This window comes from Aquila chrysaetos, chromosome 7 (assembly GCF_900496995.4).
Source record: "Aquila chrysaetos chrysaetos chromosome 7, bAquChr1.4, whole genome shotgun sequence".
Classification (NCBI taxonomy): Eukaryota; Metazoa; Chordata; class Aves; order Accipitriformes; family Accipitridae; genus Aquila; species Aquila chrysaetos.
The window spans coordinates 37082973-37099570 of record NC_044010.1 but is presented as its reverse complement, the minus strand read 5'-3'; the positions used below and the strand labels follow the sequence as shown (position 1 = coordinate 37099570).

At 38.9% G+C, this 16598-nt stretch overlaps 1 protein-coding gene across 17 annotated transcripts in view; it reads left to right on the top strand.

The window, feature by feature from the left end:
* KDM6A (lysine demethylase 6A) overlaps positions 1–16598 on the top strand; it is a 168431-nt gene that overhangs the window by 76550 nt on the left and 75283 nt on the right. For all 17 annotated transcript variants that reach the window (XR_005932914.1, XR_005932911.1, XR_003924182.2 and 14 more), the window contains exon 5: positions 4362–4420. Coding sequence is in view for 8 of the 17 variants with exons in the window: in XM_030019667.2 (XP_029875527.1) it covers positions 4362–4420 (59 nt within the window). In the remaining 9 variants the exon portion in view is untranslated. The remainder of the gene's footprint in view (positions 1–4361; positions 4421–16598) is intronic.

Below are 16598 nucleotides of genomic sequence, written 5' to 3'. Positions count from 1 at the left end.
TGCTTATATTCCACTCTTTCACTTGTGCTAATGCAGTTGTTGGGGGGCTGACGGGGGGGCACACTGAACTTCGCTGGGAAACTGATCCAGTTAAAAATAATCCTTTTTTATCTGGATATTAATAACTCAGATCAGTTCTGGCATCCAGTTGGCTGTAGTACTCTATAAATGATTGTATCAGCAAAAATGAGAGGCAACGTTAGGGAATGTTTCTGAATCAGCAATGCTACGAAACTATGGCAAAAACTGTTCTTTTTAATTTTTAAGTTGCAAGGTCCCGACTGCATGCTGCCCCGAGGCCACTTTGACTCTTCAGCGTCTTTTTCTACTCTTGACTTTCTAGAAGTGCCTCCCGAACAGATTTTCATTTGCAAGCATAACTTCTTTGTATATTCTTGTGTTTATAAAACACAAATTTGGAGTTGGTAACAGGGTTTTAACTGCTTGTGGCAGATAAGCATGTTACTGGTAAAAAATATCTGGACCCAGATGTGGTAGCTATACATTCCTAGAGTCAGTCTAAGATGGCCATTTGTAAGTCTGAATGTGAGTATGACCACTTGTTACACAGGACAGGTGCATTTTTCTGACCCTGTGTTTATCAATAAAGTGTAACTGTGACGGTCTAGTCTTCGTCTTTCTGCCAGAACCTCTGGCTGCATGCTTGAAGTTGGAGAAATGGCTAGAGAACAGAGCACATGAAATGCTGGGGATCTGTTTCCACCTGCTGCTTCAAAGAGACTGTAAACCAGTTATTTGGGTTAATACAGAAGGTCTGTGAGATGGGTGGAGCTTTCCTCATTGGTTAATTTAATTTTTTTCTTGATTGCTTGAAACAAACAAGACCAAAAAGTCTTCAACATTCATCTCAGTTACATAAAAAGGTACATACAGGTATATTTTTGCCTACTGATTGACCTATCAGTAAAATACTGTGGCTTCTACAATTCGTAAAATATATTTGAAATGTTGCTTAGCATTAAATAGTGCATTTAAGTAGCAGAATACACAATATAAACTTGACAATCTTCTTAAATTGCATAAGCGTGTAAAATGGAAAGAGATATTTGAGCCATCTAGTGGTTGGTATGAAACATTTTAACATTTTTTGATAGTTTGTAGAAAGTGTAAATGACATCAGCTTGGAAATAGCATTTCTAATTTGTCTGCTTTTTAATAGCATTGCTGTAGAATGAAAAAACCCAGACATTCAACTGCAAATTTGAGGTACAGTCTGTTATGGTTTGCAGCTTTTTTTCAATTTGCTGTAGATTTTAGTGAAGAGAGAGATCTGATAACATAAAAATTACATTAGAAGTTAGTAGCCAAAGAGTGAATTTTGTTAGCATGAGATCCTCGGAAATTGTGAATGTTGTTAAGAAGTTCAAGGAAAGGATTGTAATAAGATAATTTTGTTCTCTACTTCTTTCTGAAAAATCTTTGGAGGGAAAAAGGTGGACTTGTATTCTACCTCGCCAGCTATTTATAGCAGGATTCTGAATAGCAGGGATTAAATTACAAGATTAATCTTTACTGGAAAACATGGGATGGATATTTTTTGTGGTAAACTTGTCCAAATCAAAGTAACAGAAGCAACAGAAAACAGATTTCTTAAGATGGGGTGTGTTCCTGGTAAACAGAGTCACAGAATCTTCTGATGTTAAGAAAAAGGACATTTTGTAGATGAAAATTTCATATAATTATCCCTCTTGGTCCTGATATGCATTATGCTGTTCTAGCCTTTCATATTGGCTGTTGCCAATAGGAACTTGGGTGCATGTTGAACTTGATGGTATTCTGCAATACAGGCAGAAAAGTTAGTTGCTGAAATAATGAACTTCATGTGCATCTCACCTGGAATTATTTGTAGGAAAATACTGCATACATTGAAATAGCGTAATATGTTTCAGTCCTTGTGAAAGTCCCATCCAGGTTCAAACGCAGATTAAAAGGTATTTTTTAACCTTTATTAAGGCACATCTAAATCAACAAGCAGTACTAATGGTGTTACATGCAGTTAGAGCTATAGTATTTCAGGATGGATAAATACAATCCATACTGACATTTCAAAATTTGCCCCTTTACATTTTGAAGTGTTACAGACTCTTAAATCTTGCCCAGTTTTTTTATTGAGAGGACAGTGGCAGCTTAACAGATTTTTAAGGTCAATCTCAAATGCTTTGCAAGGTCAAATGACAATGAGAGAAAAATGAGAAAACCAGTCACAGAACAAAGGACAGAGCAGTAATGGTTGATTTGTATTTTACTGGGGCGGGGACAACCTGAAAGCTTCTTGTGAACTTGATGTGTTAATTACATTTGGACAAATCACTTGCATCTTGGTCCTGTTGTGCCTTGAAAGTTGATTATTATTAACCCTTTGCATCAAAGTACCAGCTAGATTAATCTTCTGTATCTGTAACTCATTTGGACTGTGAATTCTAATAGGTTTCAGAAGAGGAAATTAAATTCTTTGAAGATTGAAGAGGTTTTACTTGTCTGGCATATTTTTGCTTGAATTTTGCAGTGTGGTGATGAAGGATTTTTCTTATTACTATTATTCCCCATCTTTACGATAATCTAGTCTTGATTGCAGTTGGTGGATCTCTGAGGTAACACTGGGCAGTTTTGTTAAGTTCTGTTCTACAAATGAGCCTGACCCGAACACAGTAAAGGTTACTAGGGTGTGTGCTGTTTGTAGGCTTCCATGTTGCACACATGAAAATCTCTCTATCTTACATCTTCATTTAAAATTACTTCTAAATCAAGGCATTAGGTATGCTAGGGTTTTGAACTTGCCTTCTTTCCTAGTCTGTTGTTGCAAGAGCACGCTTGGAAAACAAGAAATACATGGGTTATGGAATTAGAGATCTTTTATCTTTATGATGTCCATGTTGTGTTTTTTGTTCAATTAAACAGGAATGTGGTTTTATGGTAGTATTAAAGTGTCATCTTCTATTGTTTATGTACTTCCCCCTCCACTCCCCCTGTTAACATCTTCCAGTGCTCTGATTGCTGTAGTATCTGGTCACACCACAGCATTTTCTTGGAAGCTGTCCATTGCTGAAGCTATGATCCAGCTGTATTCATGAAAAGATCTTTGGCATTTCCCCTGGTTTTAATTTGCATTTAGAAGATGCAAATGAGGTATAATGAAATGGTAATATTGGGTCCTGTTTCTGATGAATGCTGCTCTTTGAATTGTGTTCTGGTTACGAGTTATTTTCTAGGAGAAATTTGGTTATACCTTCTATATTTGGACTGGGTTTAAGGCATAACTAGCATTCCTTTTGTGGAATTCCATAGAAATTAGACTTGTTGAAGAGTGTGTGCAAGTGGAAGAGGGATTATCTTGAACTACAATCTTTGACAATGCAAATTCCATCTCTTGTCTGTGTGTCAGAACTTTGTGTTCTTTGGGATGTATTCCTGGTCTCTGAAAACCAGAATTATACATAATAAAAGCCTAAAAATGTGTCATAGGCAGCATGTACATGTTGTCTCCTGTAAATAATGGAATAGCTCTGCTAAGTAGAAAACAATATGCTGTGGCATAACTTTTGAAAAGAAAAAGCAATTTGTTTATTTCTCCTAATTTAGGAAAAAATGTAATAATTATTTGTAGAATTGGATAGTTGAACATTCATTAAACCTTATTAGTAATGTCACTTTAGAAGCAAACCATACCTTTCTGTGAAAAGAAAATGAGGGGAAAAGGGTTTCCAGAGGAGAATGTGGTGGTTTGGGGTTTTTTTTCCCCTTCACCTTTTGCAAAGTAGGGAAATAGAAAATATAAATGTGATTAACGATGAAGAAATATGATTGTCTTAGGTTTGAAGCTGATGGTCTGTATTTTTGGTATTCAGAAAACTGACATTTCCTTAAGCATATTTTCAGATTCGTATAATTAATGTTCTACTTTAGACACTGAAATTAGTGTGTGTAGCTTTGCTTACTTTTATGTGAGTATAAATTATTATGAATATGAAATGGTGTTTGGTCATAAAACAGTTCTTATTATATTAAATTACCAAAGACCTCTACTCTGTCATTTCCTTCCCTGCTGTTGTGCAAGTAGAACAAAGCACATCAGTTTCTCTCATGTAGAAGTACTTGAATGTTATTGTTGTTACTATTACTCCAAAAATATTTTGTGGAGAATCACTTTTTTTTTTTTTTTTTAAGTATCTAACTATCTTTTTATTCTTTCTTTTTGATTCTTCCTGTTCAAGGTGAAATTTAAATAAGCTTATTTTATAATGGAAATAGAATGTCAAAGGATGAGTAAAATACTGAAAACTCAATCTTACAGCATATGGTTATCTTACCTGGGTTTTAAACATTGTTTCTTTCCTTTACAGAATGCTGCCTTTTTATATGGCCTTGGTTTGGTCTACTTCCATTACAATGCCTTTCAATGGTAAGTTGGAATAAGCTAACAGTATCAGTATTGTGTGGTGTTTTATAGGTAGGTGCGTACTTCAACTTCAGTTCAGTGTGAGTGTACGATAGTTCAGGTTTTTTTAATTATAGATAGGATGTTTGAAGACATACTGTCCTGAGTCACATATCTGACTTACTGTAATATACCTGTGGCAACCACAGCTGTTGCTTGAAAAGGAAAGCACTTACAGGAGAAGAATTTTAGCTCCCTATAATATGATTCAGCAAGGGGGATGGAGCAGTATGACTCAACAGGTTTCTGTGAATTGTTGTTATCAATAGTCTGTAGCCTGTGTTTGTTTGAAAGCCTGTTTACAAAAAACTTTTCTTTTGGAAAAGAAGTGGCAAAGTGGGCTTGTTTTAATTAGCTTGATATTCAGTAAGTTTTACATAGCTGTATATCGTGGAAGTTTTGGACGTGAGAAGTAGTACACTGACTGGAATGAGAACATTTAAAACTGATGTAAAAACTCAGAGTTAGAAAGAGTTGTAAATTCTGGCAGGGCTTTGGGGACTAAAAGGGGCTGCTGCTGGATATGAGGGGGAGGGTTGGTTTTCAGTTGGAGTTTTGGTTTTGCTTTATTGGTGATAAGAGGAATGGTGAATGGAACAGACTCACTCACTGGGGTTCTGCTGAAAGGTCCTCAAACTTTCATTGGGGTTTATTTTTGCAGAGATAATAATTAGTGGCATTGGAAACAAGTCAGAAAGGTGCATTGTTTAGGTCAGTCCTTTTTTACGCTCAGTATGGAAACGTAATAAGTGTGACTTTACTACTTGATTGATTACTAAAAAGTTTATCATCTTACTGGACTAAGCATGACTGCAGTTAAGGAGGCAGTAAGTGATTACTGACTGGTGGTTTGGAGCAATAAAGTGCGATTTCTGCCCACCCCCCCACCCCCCCCCCCCCGCCTTGTTTCTATGTATCTTTCTATGTATCTGTAAGACAAAAGAATCGGGCTTTCCTCAGGATAATGTAAATAAGCTTTTATTCTTCAAATTAAGATAAGTTGGTTAAATCATGAGCTCAGAACCTGGATTTTTCTTTTTTTTTTTTTTTTTTTTTTTTAACATCTTGCAACTTACTGCTTTCTTTATTGATAGTGGTGAAATGAATGCCATGTATTATACGTGACATGCAATTCTATTGCATTCTGATTAACATGAGAAGAACAGAAGAGTTTTCAGAAAACCTGAGAATCCACTATTTTAAGATTGTGATCAATCTGGTGGAATTTCAACCAAGTTTCAGACTGTTCTTGTTCTTATGCAGGCTTGTCTTCATCATTTAACACTCGAGAGTATTTTGTGCACCAGTTCTTCTTACAAGGGCTATCTTGTTACAGTTTCCACTGTGAAAATGGTAGAAAACTGTAAGGTAAAATTAAATAAGACAAAGTAGTTAGATTTGGAGTAGTTGATTTTTTGAAAGACCACCTGTTCAATATAGACTTTTGCCATCAGCGGATTGTGCTATATAGCACCTTCCAGTGGATGGAACAGCAAAGTCAGGTGATTATGAGGCCTAAGTATTAATAAATCAGAGTTTTGAATTAATTTAGATTTTTCTTCCATGCCTTTAAGTAAGCCTGTTGAGAACATGAGCATAAATTGATGCCTTAACTTACAATGTCTTAACTGCACAAAGAGCTTTATGTTAAGGTTGTGTAGAATAATCATATTTGCCATTTCATTCATACAACAAACTTATGTATAGTGTGGTACTAAGGAAGGTGTGTATTGTTAGAGTGTTGGGTAGAATTTTTAGAGGAAGAAAACGTAACACAGATAGAATCTTGCACCTTTGTATGCGATTTTTTTTTTTTTTTTTTAATTTAAATCCCTTTGAGTGCCTTCCTTCCCCCCCCCCCCCCCCCCGCCATATTTTTTGGGGGGCGAGAGGAGTGGGATGTGTGGTTGTGGGTGTTTATTTAGGTGTGACAAAATCATAATAAACTTGGAGGTGATAGCAAGTCATTTACAATAGATATGTTCTTCTTTGTGTATCTTAATCCTCCACAGGAGTCTCTTGCCGACTGCAAGGAGAATCCTGCTTCTTTCAGAGTGAAATGCTGGTCAAACTGTCTTATTTCCTGCTGCAGCTATTCCATCTATTTATGTTCATAGAGTACACAAATCTGTATATTTCAGGCAGGTAGAGGACACCTCTAGACCATTTTAAGGTAGTTTAAGCTATTGTGCTTCATCCATGAACATTTTTTTTTATCTACCCCACTTTAGATATTCTTAGATTTTAATAAAAGGCATGTACATAGTCCTCCTAAAAGGAAGGGGTAAGGATGTGATTGAGGTTTTTTCATGTCTCATATAAATAGGGATAATAAAATAGCAAGTGGGAATAGGGTCAGTTTTAGAATTCTTGTTCATATTTTTACATTAGTTTTGAAGTTTTCCAGCTTTCATAAAAAGAAGTGTTGAATTGGTTCCAAGACACATTGCAATTCACTGTAATTCAATATTGTACACTTCTCTATATACTAAAGCAGTGTTGCAGCATTATCTTAAGTACAAATCTTATTTGATACATCATTTTATATTGGTGACTTTGTAAGAACTGAAAGTTCTCAAAGTATATACAAATGTTGCAATAGTGTGATCAGACCAAAGCTATTTCATGCAATTATTATAGTGAGATATGCCATAAGGGATTAGCTCCATAAATTGAATCAAGTATGGTAAAATAGGTCTTATAGATCTTAAATTTTGATACTCTGTTCTTTTACACCATTTATCATCATGCAGTAAGTAAAGCGGTTGGCTGATTTTCCTGGTTGTTTCCCTGTTTCTCAAGTAGGGTAGAACACCAGTAGAATAGAGATAGCTGAGATATTCACATAACTTGAATAATTTCATATCCTCCTTAGTTGTCTTTTAGATTGAACACTTGAAGAATTTCAGTAGTTAACCAAAGGCTACCCTTCATTTCTGTGCAATAGCTGCATCCAAGTGTAGTGGCTTGGATGCCAAATTTTTTCTTTTACTTCAGTAAGGATTCTGAACCTGACTGGTCTGTCATCTGCTGATTTACACTGAGTCCCACCGAGAGAAAAAGATGGAGTCCAAGCTCTGCAGCTGTGTCCTGAAACTGGCTCTAACACCCTCTTTGGATCCCAGTGTACCAACCTTGGTGTTCCGAGGCCAGCCTGCTGTGTTTTCAGTGACTGTTATCTTGCAAATTGCTGGACGGTGTGTGTGAGAAAGACACACTCTTCCTCAGAAACACCTTATGGGGGACTGAGATCAGTCACCCTTATAGCCCCATTTAGCATACCCTGAGGCTCCTCAGTCCAAGGATTCCATATCAGCTGTAGAAGTTAACTCTTATGTAAAACTCGGTCCTTCAGCGTTGACACTTCTGTGGGACATAGTCCTGAAAAAAGCCAAAGACTAATGCAAGAGATGACCCAGACCCTTTTCCTGACCTCCATCATGGCTAAAAATGCAGACTATCTGATGAAAATCTGTCATCTCTTACTGGAACTTCTTGGCCCTTCTACAGCCATCCTTGCCAAAACGGAAGCACTGTCATCATCTATTCAATATCAAGTGATATCTAGAAGGATCATTTCTGCTTCTGGCTGCTTTAAAGTAATCTCACAGCCAGCCCAGTCTGGTTGTCTAGTTGCACTGCTGCATCCTGGCACTTCTGTAAGCCAGGGTGTTCTGTATGCTGGAACTTCTCCTGTTAGCATAAGTTTGACTCCTTGGAACAGAGGCATGGGAGTTCAGCACAAAACGCTTTTTTCCCCTCTTTAACTCTGATTCAAAATTGGATCTTGACATCAAGAAGGCAGCTGCAGTCTTTCATTATTCGTATCTAATTCAGGTAAACACATTTAATGGGCAAGAGGGAGCAAGCGTATACAACCCCCGCTGGGAGAGCGCAGCACCTCCATCTCCAACATACAAGCACTGAGCAGGCTCTCCACATCCCATCTCTGCTGCTGCTGAATTCCACAACCCTCCGAAGGCCAAGCAGATGGCAAAAGGCAGCCCTCAGTTGTTATCTGTGGTACTGTATCTCACCTCTTGGTCACCATGCAGGCCTCCAGACACCTGAGAATCACTTGTTTCTTAGAAGTCCTTTGAAGGCTTCAGTGAGGCAGGAGCATTTTTTACCACTTACCTAGAGGAAAACACACAAAACTTATCATCATCTCTGAGATGGCCTTAGCGCCAATCACATTGGACCATTTCCTTGAGCTGAAGGAGTCTGGTCTTTCTCTTGCTCTCTCTGGCTGTCATTCTCTTTCATCTTTTTCCAGAAAATGAAGGTTTGCTCTTCTCACAGTCATCCTGAAATAGTAAAGCAGCTGTTTAAACTGATTTTAAAGTACCCAAGTCTATAGTGGAATGTAAACTTTTTTTCAGTAGTCTCATGTGCCAACCCTCAGTATTGCACGCCTTATTCATCTACCCAAGAAACTATTGTTTTATGGTGGTTGCTGTTTGCCTGTGAGGGTAGGAGAGTCCTGTGCTGTCAAGGTCCGTTCTTTGCTCTTCTTTGCTTCCTCTATCAATACTTTTTTTTTTTTTTTTTTCAGGGGCAAGCTGTTAGTAACACAGTAAGATTTGTCTTTGAGGGGGTTGTTACTCTTTTTTTTCCACCAGAACCAGATCCCTCAGATGGTTCTCAAGCTGCTTGTGTCAGTGGTTGGCAGATCCAAGGAACTGGGCTCTTCCTCACAGAGAGTAGTCGAGTGGGTAGTGGGGTGTGTAGGAATGCAAACTGCCTAGTGGGGACCTCCTTCACTTGTGTGGGAACACCCCCCCCTGCCCCCCGTCATGCAGACAGAAACCACTGGACTACTTCATCAAATGCGATGTCTGCCGGGTATATCAGTAGTTCGTGCCATTGTGGGAGGGTGCACAGCATTTGATGAAGTAGTCCAGTGCTTGCGGTTTGCATGAAAGGCTCTGAGATTCACCCAACTGACAGCAACGTTGCACTGGTAATTGGCAGTCTGTGGAGTTCTTGCTTTGGAAACACCTGCAATGGAAAGTCCAGGAGGGGTATAATTTGAGAGTAGAAAAACATCTTGCTTACCGGTAACTTGTGATCCTCAAGGTGCACATCTGTATTGGTGCTTCTTTCCCTGTTCTGTCAGAGTCCTTTCAGCTGGTCTGGTGTTTGTAGTTACCTTCTTAAGTAGGGCAGAATTTAAACACACACTGTGTAGATACTGCTTTGTCAAATACTTCTCAGGTTTCAGGTGGCTGGGTCTATATATGTATTTTTTAGGTATATAAAATGGGAATGTACATGTAGACTACACATACTAATTAACCGTTAACAAAGTGGCAATTAACTTTCTGGTTTGTCGTCTTATCTTTCTGCGATTGTATATCAAACCACTTCTTGGATTGATGAAAATGCATAGTATCTGCTAATGCTGGGAAAAACCTACTCTCAGCTGCTGTTCTAGAGAAATGTTTAAAGACTTTGCTGCTCAAAATATTTCACCATTCAACTGTTACAGCCCTATGAACAGAGGAGTTGTATCTAAAGTCTGTAAAAGTATTTCATAAAATTGCAGTGTCCTGACTACTGCTATAGACATACATTTTGTTTATGTTCAAACTATGATTATGAGTTTCAGATAGAAATTTGTCCATTGTAGCCTCACATCATTTTCATTAGTGAGGCTAGGAAATGATGTGAGGCTTAGAATAGGTGGTCAGAAAATTGAAAGAGGATAAAGGATAAGAAAAAAAGTTTCACTCCAGCTGCATCAAGTATTTTTCCTGATATATTAGGATAATGTTATGTTCTTTTATTTTGTAGACTCATTCTGATTTTCATGGGTTTTGTTTGAAATGTACGAGTGTTAACTTTTAAATAGTTAAATCGATGTTCTTTCATTACATTCTTTTGCCTAGTTCAAAGCTGATTTTATTCACAGTCTATACAAGTAAAACCTTCCAATAAAAGTCTTATGAGAGTTCACTAAATGTTTAATATAATCTTCTATTAATTATTATTCAGCTGGTTTCTTCACTTTCATAATGGTAGGCATTGTTGTATAGATGAGTGGGTGGAAAGATAGCTGCAGTATTGATTTTGGAAGTCTTTATTTGGAGATGATAGATTCATGTAATTTTTATTTTTCCTGAATTACCGTAGCAATGCTGTGTAAAATGTAAGCCCAGAGGTGCTTTTCATCTTCTGTAGTGTCTGTTTTCCAGTCCTGCTTTCCCATTTTGTTGAGTGTTAGCCTTTGCTGCCTGTTAGTGGAAGTGCTCCCATTCTTGGAGAAAACTCTTACTTAATTTAAATAAATCCTAGTAGACTCAACCAAAGTTGTTTCTTACCAGGCAGTTGTAAGTATCTTCAGAGAACAAACCGAAAGTCATCTCTTGCTGAATTTAGATGACTGTCACTTATTTCTGCAGTATGAGAGCTCCCAGCCTTTCATTTGATGATTTATCCCTTGGACTAATGTATGTTTAGTCTACTGAAGGATTAAAATGAAAAGCTCTGTCTGTGCATGAAGGCCAGTTAATTAGTGGTGGAGACTAACAACCTACTTGAGGAAGCCTGTGTGCCACCATCTCTGAACGAAGCTGTTAGCCTCGTAAGCCATGTCCTGCTTCATATATGACAGATCATCAAGCTATTAGGTTATATCTGCTCTTTTAGTTTTGGTCAAACCATAGAAGAGCTTTGAGGGAAAACATCTGAGTAACTTGGATGCCTTGGATCCTCCAGGCCCGTATCTTTCTGGATATAGGCTTGGGCAGAGGATGGAAATGGGACTAGTGATGTTTCAGAGCAATCAAAAATCTCTATAAGGATCAAGTGATTTCTGCTGTATCCGAAGGCTCACCTCAGTGTTGTGGTTTAACCCGAGCCGGTAACTAAGCACCAAGCAGCCACTCACTCACTCCCCCCACCCCTCCCACGCCCCACCCCCAGTGGGATGGGGGAGAGAATCAGGGGGAAAAAAGAAGTAAAACTCATGGGTTGAGATAAGAACAGTTTAATAGAACAGAAAGGAAGAAACTAATAATGATAATAATAATAATAATAACAACAATAATAATAAAAGAATTGAAATATACAAAACAAGTGATGCACAATGCAGTTGCTCACCACTCACTGTCCAATGCCCAGTTAGTTTCCGAGCAGTGATCTGCCCCTCCTGGCCAACTCCCCCCAGTTTATATACTAGACATGATGTCGCATGGTATTGGAATATCCCTTCGGCCAGTTTGGGTCAGCTGCCCTGGCTGTGTCCCCTCCCAACTTCTTGTGCCCCTCCAGCCTTCTTGCTGGCTGGGCATGAGAAGCTGAAAAATCCTTGACTTACTAGAAAGAAAATTAACTCTATCCCAGCTGAAACCAGGAGACTCAGGCAAACAGGTGGCCCAGGAAGGACTGTGGTTACCGACATTGGGCCATGTTCTCTCTCGTTTCCCTTTGGAACGCTTGCTCCTACTTTCCACCTCTCGTGTCTGCTTCCTTCTGTGTTGTACCAACCTGTACCAAGCCCTCATGCCATTTGTGTTGGATGTTATTGAGCACTTACAACTGAAATGGATGTCAGTGATGTTGCAGATGTTTTACTATTGATGTAGTGAGGGACTGAGTCTGAAGCTGTGGACGTGGCACTGGGAAACAGGCAGCCCCAAAATGAAATGAAAGTTTTTACTGTAGTCCATGTTCTTGATGTGTCCTGTAATCTTGAGTGCATTGCTATTTTAGTTAAATGTTTCCCATAGGCAAAATTAGATCAATATTAATTCAGCTATGGTGTAGAATTGCTTGTCTGTCTGTAAGAGTTAATAAGTAAATGTCTTTTCAGAGTTTGAGTGTTTTATTCTTTGAAAATTCTACTGACTATTTTAAATCAGACTCTTATTACCAAATTAAACATGAGCACCTACCACTGGTAAATATTGTTGAAAATGCTGCCTTTGTGATCACTTTATTTGTGAAATTTTGATGATGACCATTCCACAGTAGTGGAAGTAATTTGTATTTGTTATTAGTGGTGATTGTCATCCTGGAAAAATTAAAAATTACATAATCGATATAGAATCAAGTTTGCAGACGACACCAAGTTGGGAGGCAGGGTCGATCTGCTCAAGGGTAGGAAGGCTCTACAGAGGAGGCTGATCGATGGGCCGAGGCCAACTGTATGAGGTTCAACAAGGCCACGTGCCGGGTCCTGCACTTGGGTCACAACAACCCCATGCAGCGCTACAGGCCTGGGGAAGAGCGGCTGGAAAGCCGCCTCGTGGAAAAAGGACCTGCGGGTGCTGGTCAACAGCTGACTGAATATGAGCCAGCAGTGTGCCCAGGTGGCCAAGAAGGCCAACGGCATCCTGGCCTGTATCAGAAATAGTGTGGCCAGCAGGAGCAGGGAGGTGATCGTCCCCCTGTACTCGGCACTGGTGAGGCCGCACCTCGAGTGCCGTGTTCAGTTTTGGGCCCCTCGCTACCGGACAGACATTGAGGTGCTGGAGCGTGTCCAGAGAAGGGCAACCGAGCTGGTGAGGGGCCTGGAGCACAAGTCTTATGGGGAGCGGCTGAGGGAGCTGGGGTTGTTTAGCCTGGAGAAAAGGAGGCTGAGGGGAGACCTTATCGCTCTCTACAACTACCTGAAAGGGGGTTGTAGTGAGGTGGGTGCTGGTCTCTTCTGTCAGGTGGCTGGAGATAGGACGAGACGAAATAGCCTCAAGTTGCAGCAAGGGAGGGTTAGATTGGATATTAGGAAAAATTTATTCACTGAAAGGGTTGTCAGACATTGGAACAGGCTGCGCAGGGAAGTGGTTGAGTCACCATCCCTGGAGGTATTCAAAAAGCGCGTAGACAAGGCACTCCAGAATGTGGTTTAGTGGGCATGGATTATGGTTGGACTTGATGATCTTGAAGGTCTTTTCCAACCTAAACGATTCTATGATTCTGTGATTAACACTAGAGTTAAGTAAGATGCAGGCCAATATTTTGAATAGAGAAGATAAAATATCTGATTTTTAGTTAGAAAAACTGTGTTGGGGAATATTTGGTCTATTCTTACATCTTCCCCTTAATTTACTGATGTAATTATGCTTCATTATAAGTTTAAATTTATGTTACTTTTCAGAATTCTCTTTTAGTTTTTATTATGCAGAATTTAAGATGCAAGCAAGACACTGACCTGGGAGTTCCCTAGCATTTTGAGTGCATATAGATTCATTCTTAAATGCAAATCCATCATGTATTAGAAACTGAAAGAAAATTTCTAAGTGGAGAGTCTTTCACCAAACTCTCTACCAGTGTGTCCATTCCATTGCCAAATCAATGCAATGGATGGGAGCAATCAATGCTCCCTGACTACGCTCCTTTGAATTTTTTAACCTTTCAAGGAAATAATGCTTTTAAAGCATCTCTGCCTTTCCTCCCCCAACCATCAGTTTAGGAGTAATCAAATACAACGGAAATGTACAGCTAGAATATTATTATTATTTAGTTGTTAGCACAGTAACTCAAACAGTGTCTAAAATGGTACAGAGATTTTTGTTTCACTTGGTCGATTGAGTATATTTTTCCAAGCATCCATCAAAATGGGTTGAAAAGCATGCCGTTACTTCCTGCATAGCTTGTGTATCTAGAGGAATGATGTCTTGTCCTACAAATTTTCTTCCTCCTTGTACATTTTGGGCTTGTCTTCACTTGGAAATTGTGTTGGGTTATAGTATCTCAAAGACTCATGGTAACTGCTTACGTTGTACCTGACTCCATGAGCAGCTTAGGCAAGGGTGAATGGTGTTGCCATGTTGTCTGCACAGAAATAAACCTTACACAAACCTCATAGGGGCTGTCTGTGACTAGCAGGTTCTGTGCTAAACATGACACGGTCTTTTCATGTTGTCCACTGGTGATAATTTTACTCATTTTTAAGTGCTGTGCTTCTCTGAAAGAGTGGGGTAAGCAACATTCTTGTTCTTTTGAACAAATGACAGTATAGGTTCAAACTAAATTTCAAAATTGTCCTTCAAAGTCGTTTGTTATACTTGCGGCTTTGTTTTAACTCTATTGCTCTGCTGTGGCAGTGAATAATATTTCCTGTTCAGTAAGCAAGAGACTATAAAAATATTTTTGTCTCTTACCATTTCTCTTAAGCTTTTTTAGAAATACATGTTTCAATTTTTTGAAATTGAATGTCTTTGCGACTGAGACAGGACGTTGGGGAAATATGGAAAGACTATTTTCTGAGCAAGCAAGCTAGCTAAAATGTGAAGAATGTGAAGTGTATATGAGCATGGTCACAATGTCTCGTGGTACAGAACCGCAATGTTTTTATTCCTGATTTTTGTTTTCTCTTTGATAGGGACCATAGACACTGGTTTTCTTCCTTTTTAGAACTTTAGGATACTGTCTTTGAACAAGATGCAAATAATGGATTTTAAATACCAGTTGCTAACCATATTAGAGTACCATAACCAGCGAGTACCATTTTAGAGTTAAGACAAGAAATGCAAATACACAATCATGAAATCTATACTTTGGTATAACAAAAGCATAGCTTAAAATACATACCGATATTTAGTGATCAGTCCAGTCTTTGGCCTTCCAGTTTGAGTGGTGTTCTTGTAGGTGATGATGAGCATACTGTTACGAGACATGGATCCTTGTTTGTTATGATTTCAGTGTAGATGCTGAGGTGTGTGATTCATCACCACCTGTACTATTCCAGGGAAGTTTATATGAGATGTGAGAGACTGCTTAGCTGGTGCAAGTTTTTCCCTTTTGCACTTCACTTACTCATTTTCCTTGTGTAAGCAGAAAAGTAGGGTACAAGGTAAGTAAAGACTTTCTGAAAGATTCTAATAGAGGACATTTCTGTTCCACAGTAAAAATGTAGTATTTTTTTAAGCCCGTCTGCTCTTAAGTTCTGTTTAAACAAGTCAGGTAATGCTTTAGGTACAGACAATTTTGTTGCATTGTCTAGAGGAAGTTCTGTGCCTTTGGTTTGCTTTGCCATCAAGAATGAGAAAAGAGCCTGTAAGAATTTTAGAGCAGCAGAAGTGTTTTTTGCTGATGGATTAAAAAATGATCATTTATGTTTTGTGATTAAAAAAAAAGTTTATGAAAAATATTTATTGAATTTCCCATTACAACTGCTAACCATTTGTCCTTATAAATAATACTGCACTTGGAGAGTAGGAATGAAATCAATTTGCCTAAAGATTGTGTGATTTCAGGCACTGTGATTAATTCCTGTGCAGTGTCCCTGTGCTGCTCCACAGTGGGTACGATTGTCCCCATAGGCCTGCCTGCCATCTGCCTGCTCAGCATCAGTCTCTGGGGTTGTCTAGGACAGCAAATGGGACTGTGCTCCCTGGCTTCGGTGCTTGAATCTACCCTAAGTGAGTCTGATTCTGATTGCTGTCACTGTACGAGCAGTGATGTGTGTGAAGGTATTTTGTTTCAACCTGTCATTGGATTTCAGATGAGCTAACACAATGAGTCTTAGCTTCTTTCTCAGTTCCTCTGTAAATTTAAATCTGTAGTCTTTTAGTTGCATTTCAGCTGTCCTAATTTTATGCAGTTGGTCTGAGAGGCAAAACAGTCCTGTTTAGAATGGCGTGAGCAGATACAGTTGTTACATAGCATTTTTGTTTTATCTGGTACAGTGCCATCATGAACAGGGGCATGTGTAGAGAGGATTTAAAGGTAAGGAAATAGAATCAGAGCCATCTTCACCTATCATGGGAATATGAAAAGCAAGTTACAGTGAGAGGAGGTGTCAGGCTTTCATATCTGTGTTTTCCTGGAGGTAATTGAGTGACTGGAAAGTAATGGAGCAATAGGCATTAGCTGAGTCCCCACACGGTGCTGGTGCTAAGAAAGGGAGGACAAAGTCGAAAATGGAGCAGGTTGGTGCAGTGGGAGGAGATGCATGTGATCGCTTCTTCTAGGCCTTCTGTTCTGCTGCTGCTCTCGGGGGTCTGCACTACCTGGAATCAAAAGCAACCTAGCAGTTGGTTGTGACATGAATGACCGCTGTGGTGTTCTAAAGTTGCACTAATTTTGTTACTAATTCATGAGTCATCCTTTCTGAAATAGCAGATATGTTACTGTATTTCATGCAGGAAATTAGTTTCTCTAAATTAATAGAGAAGATTAGACTTTCAAATCTACC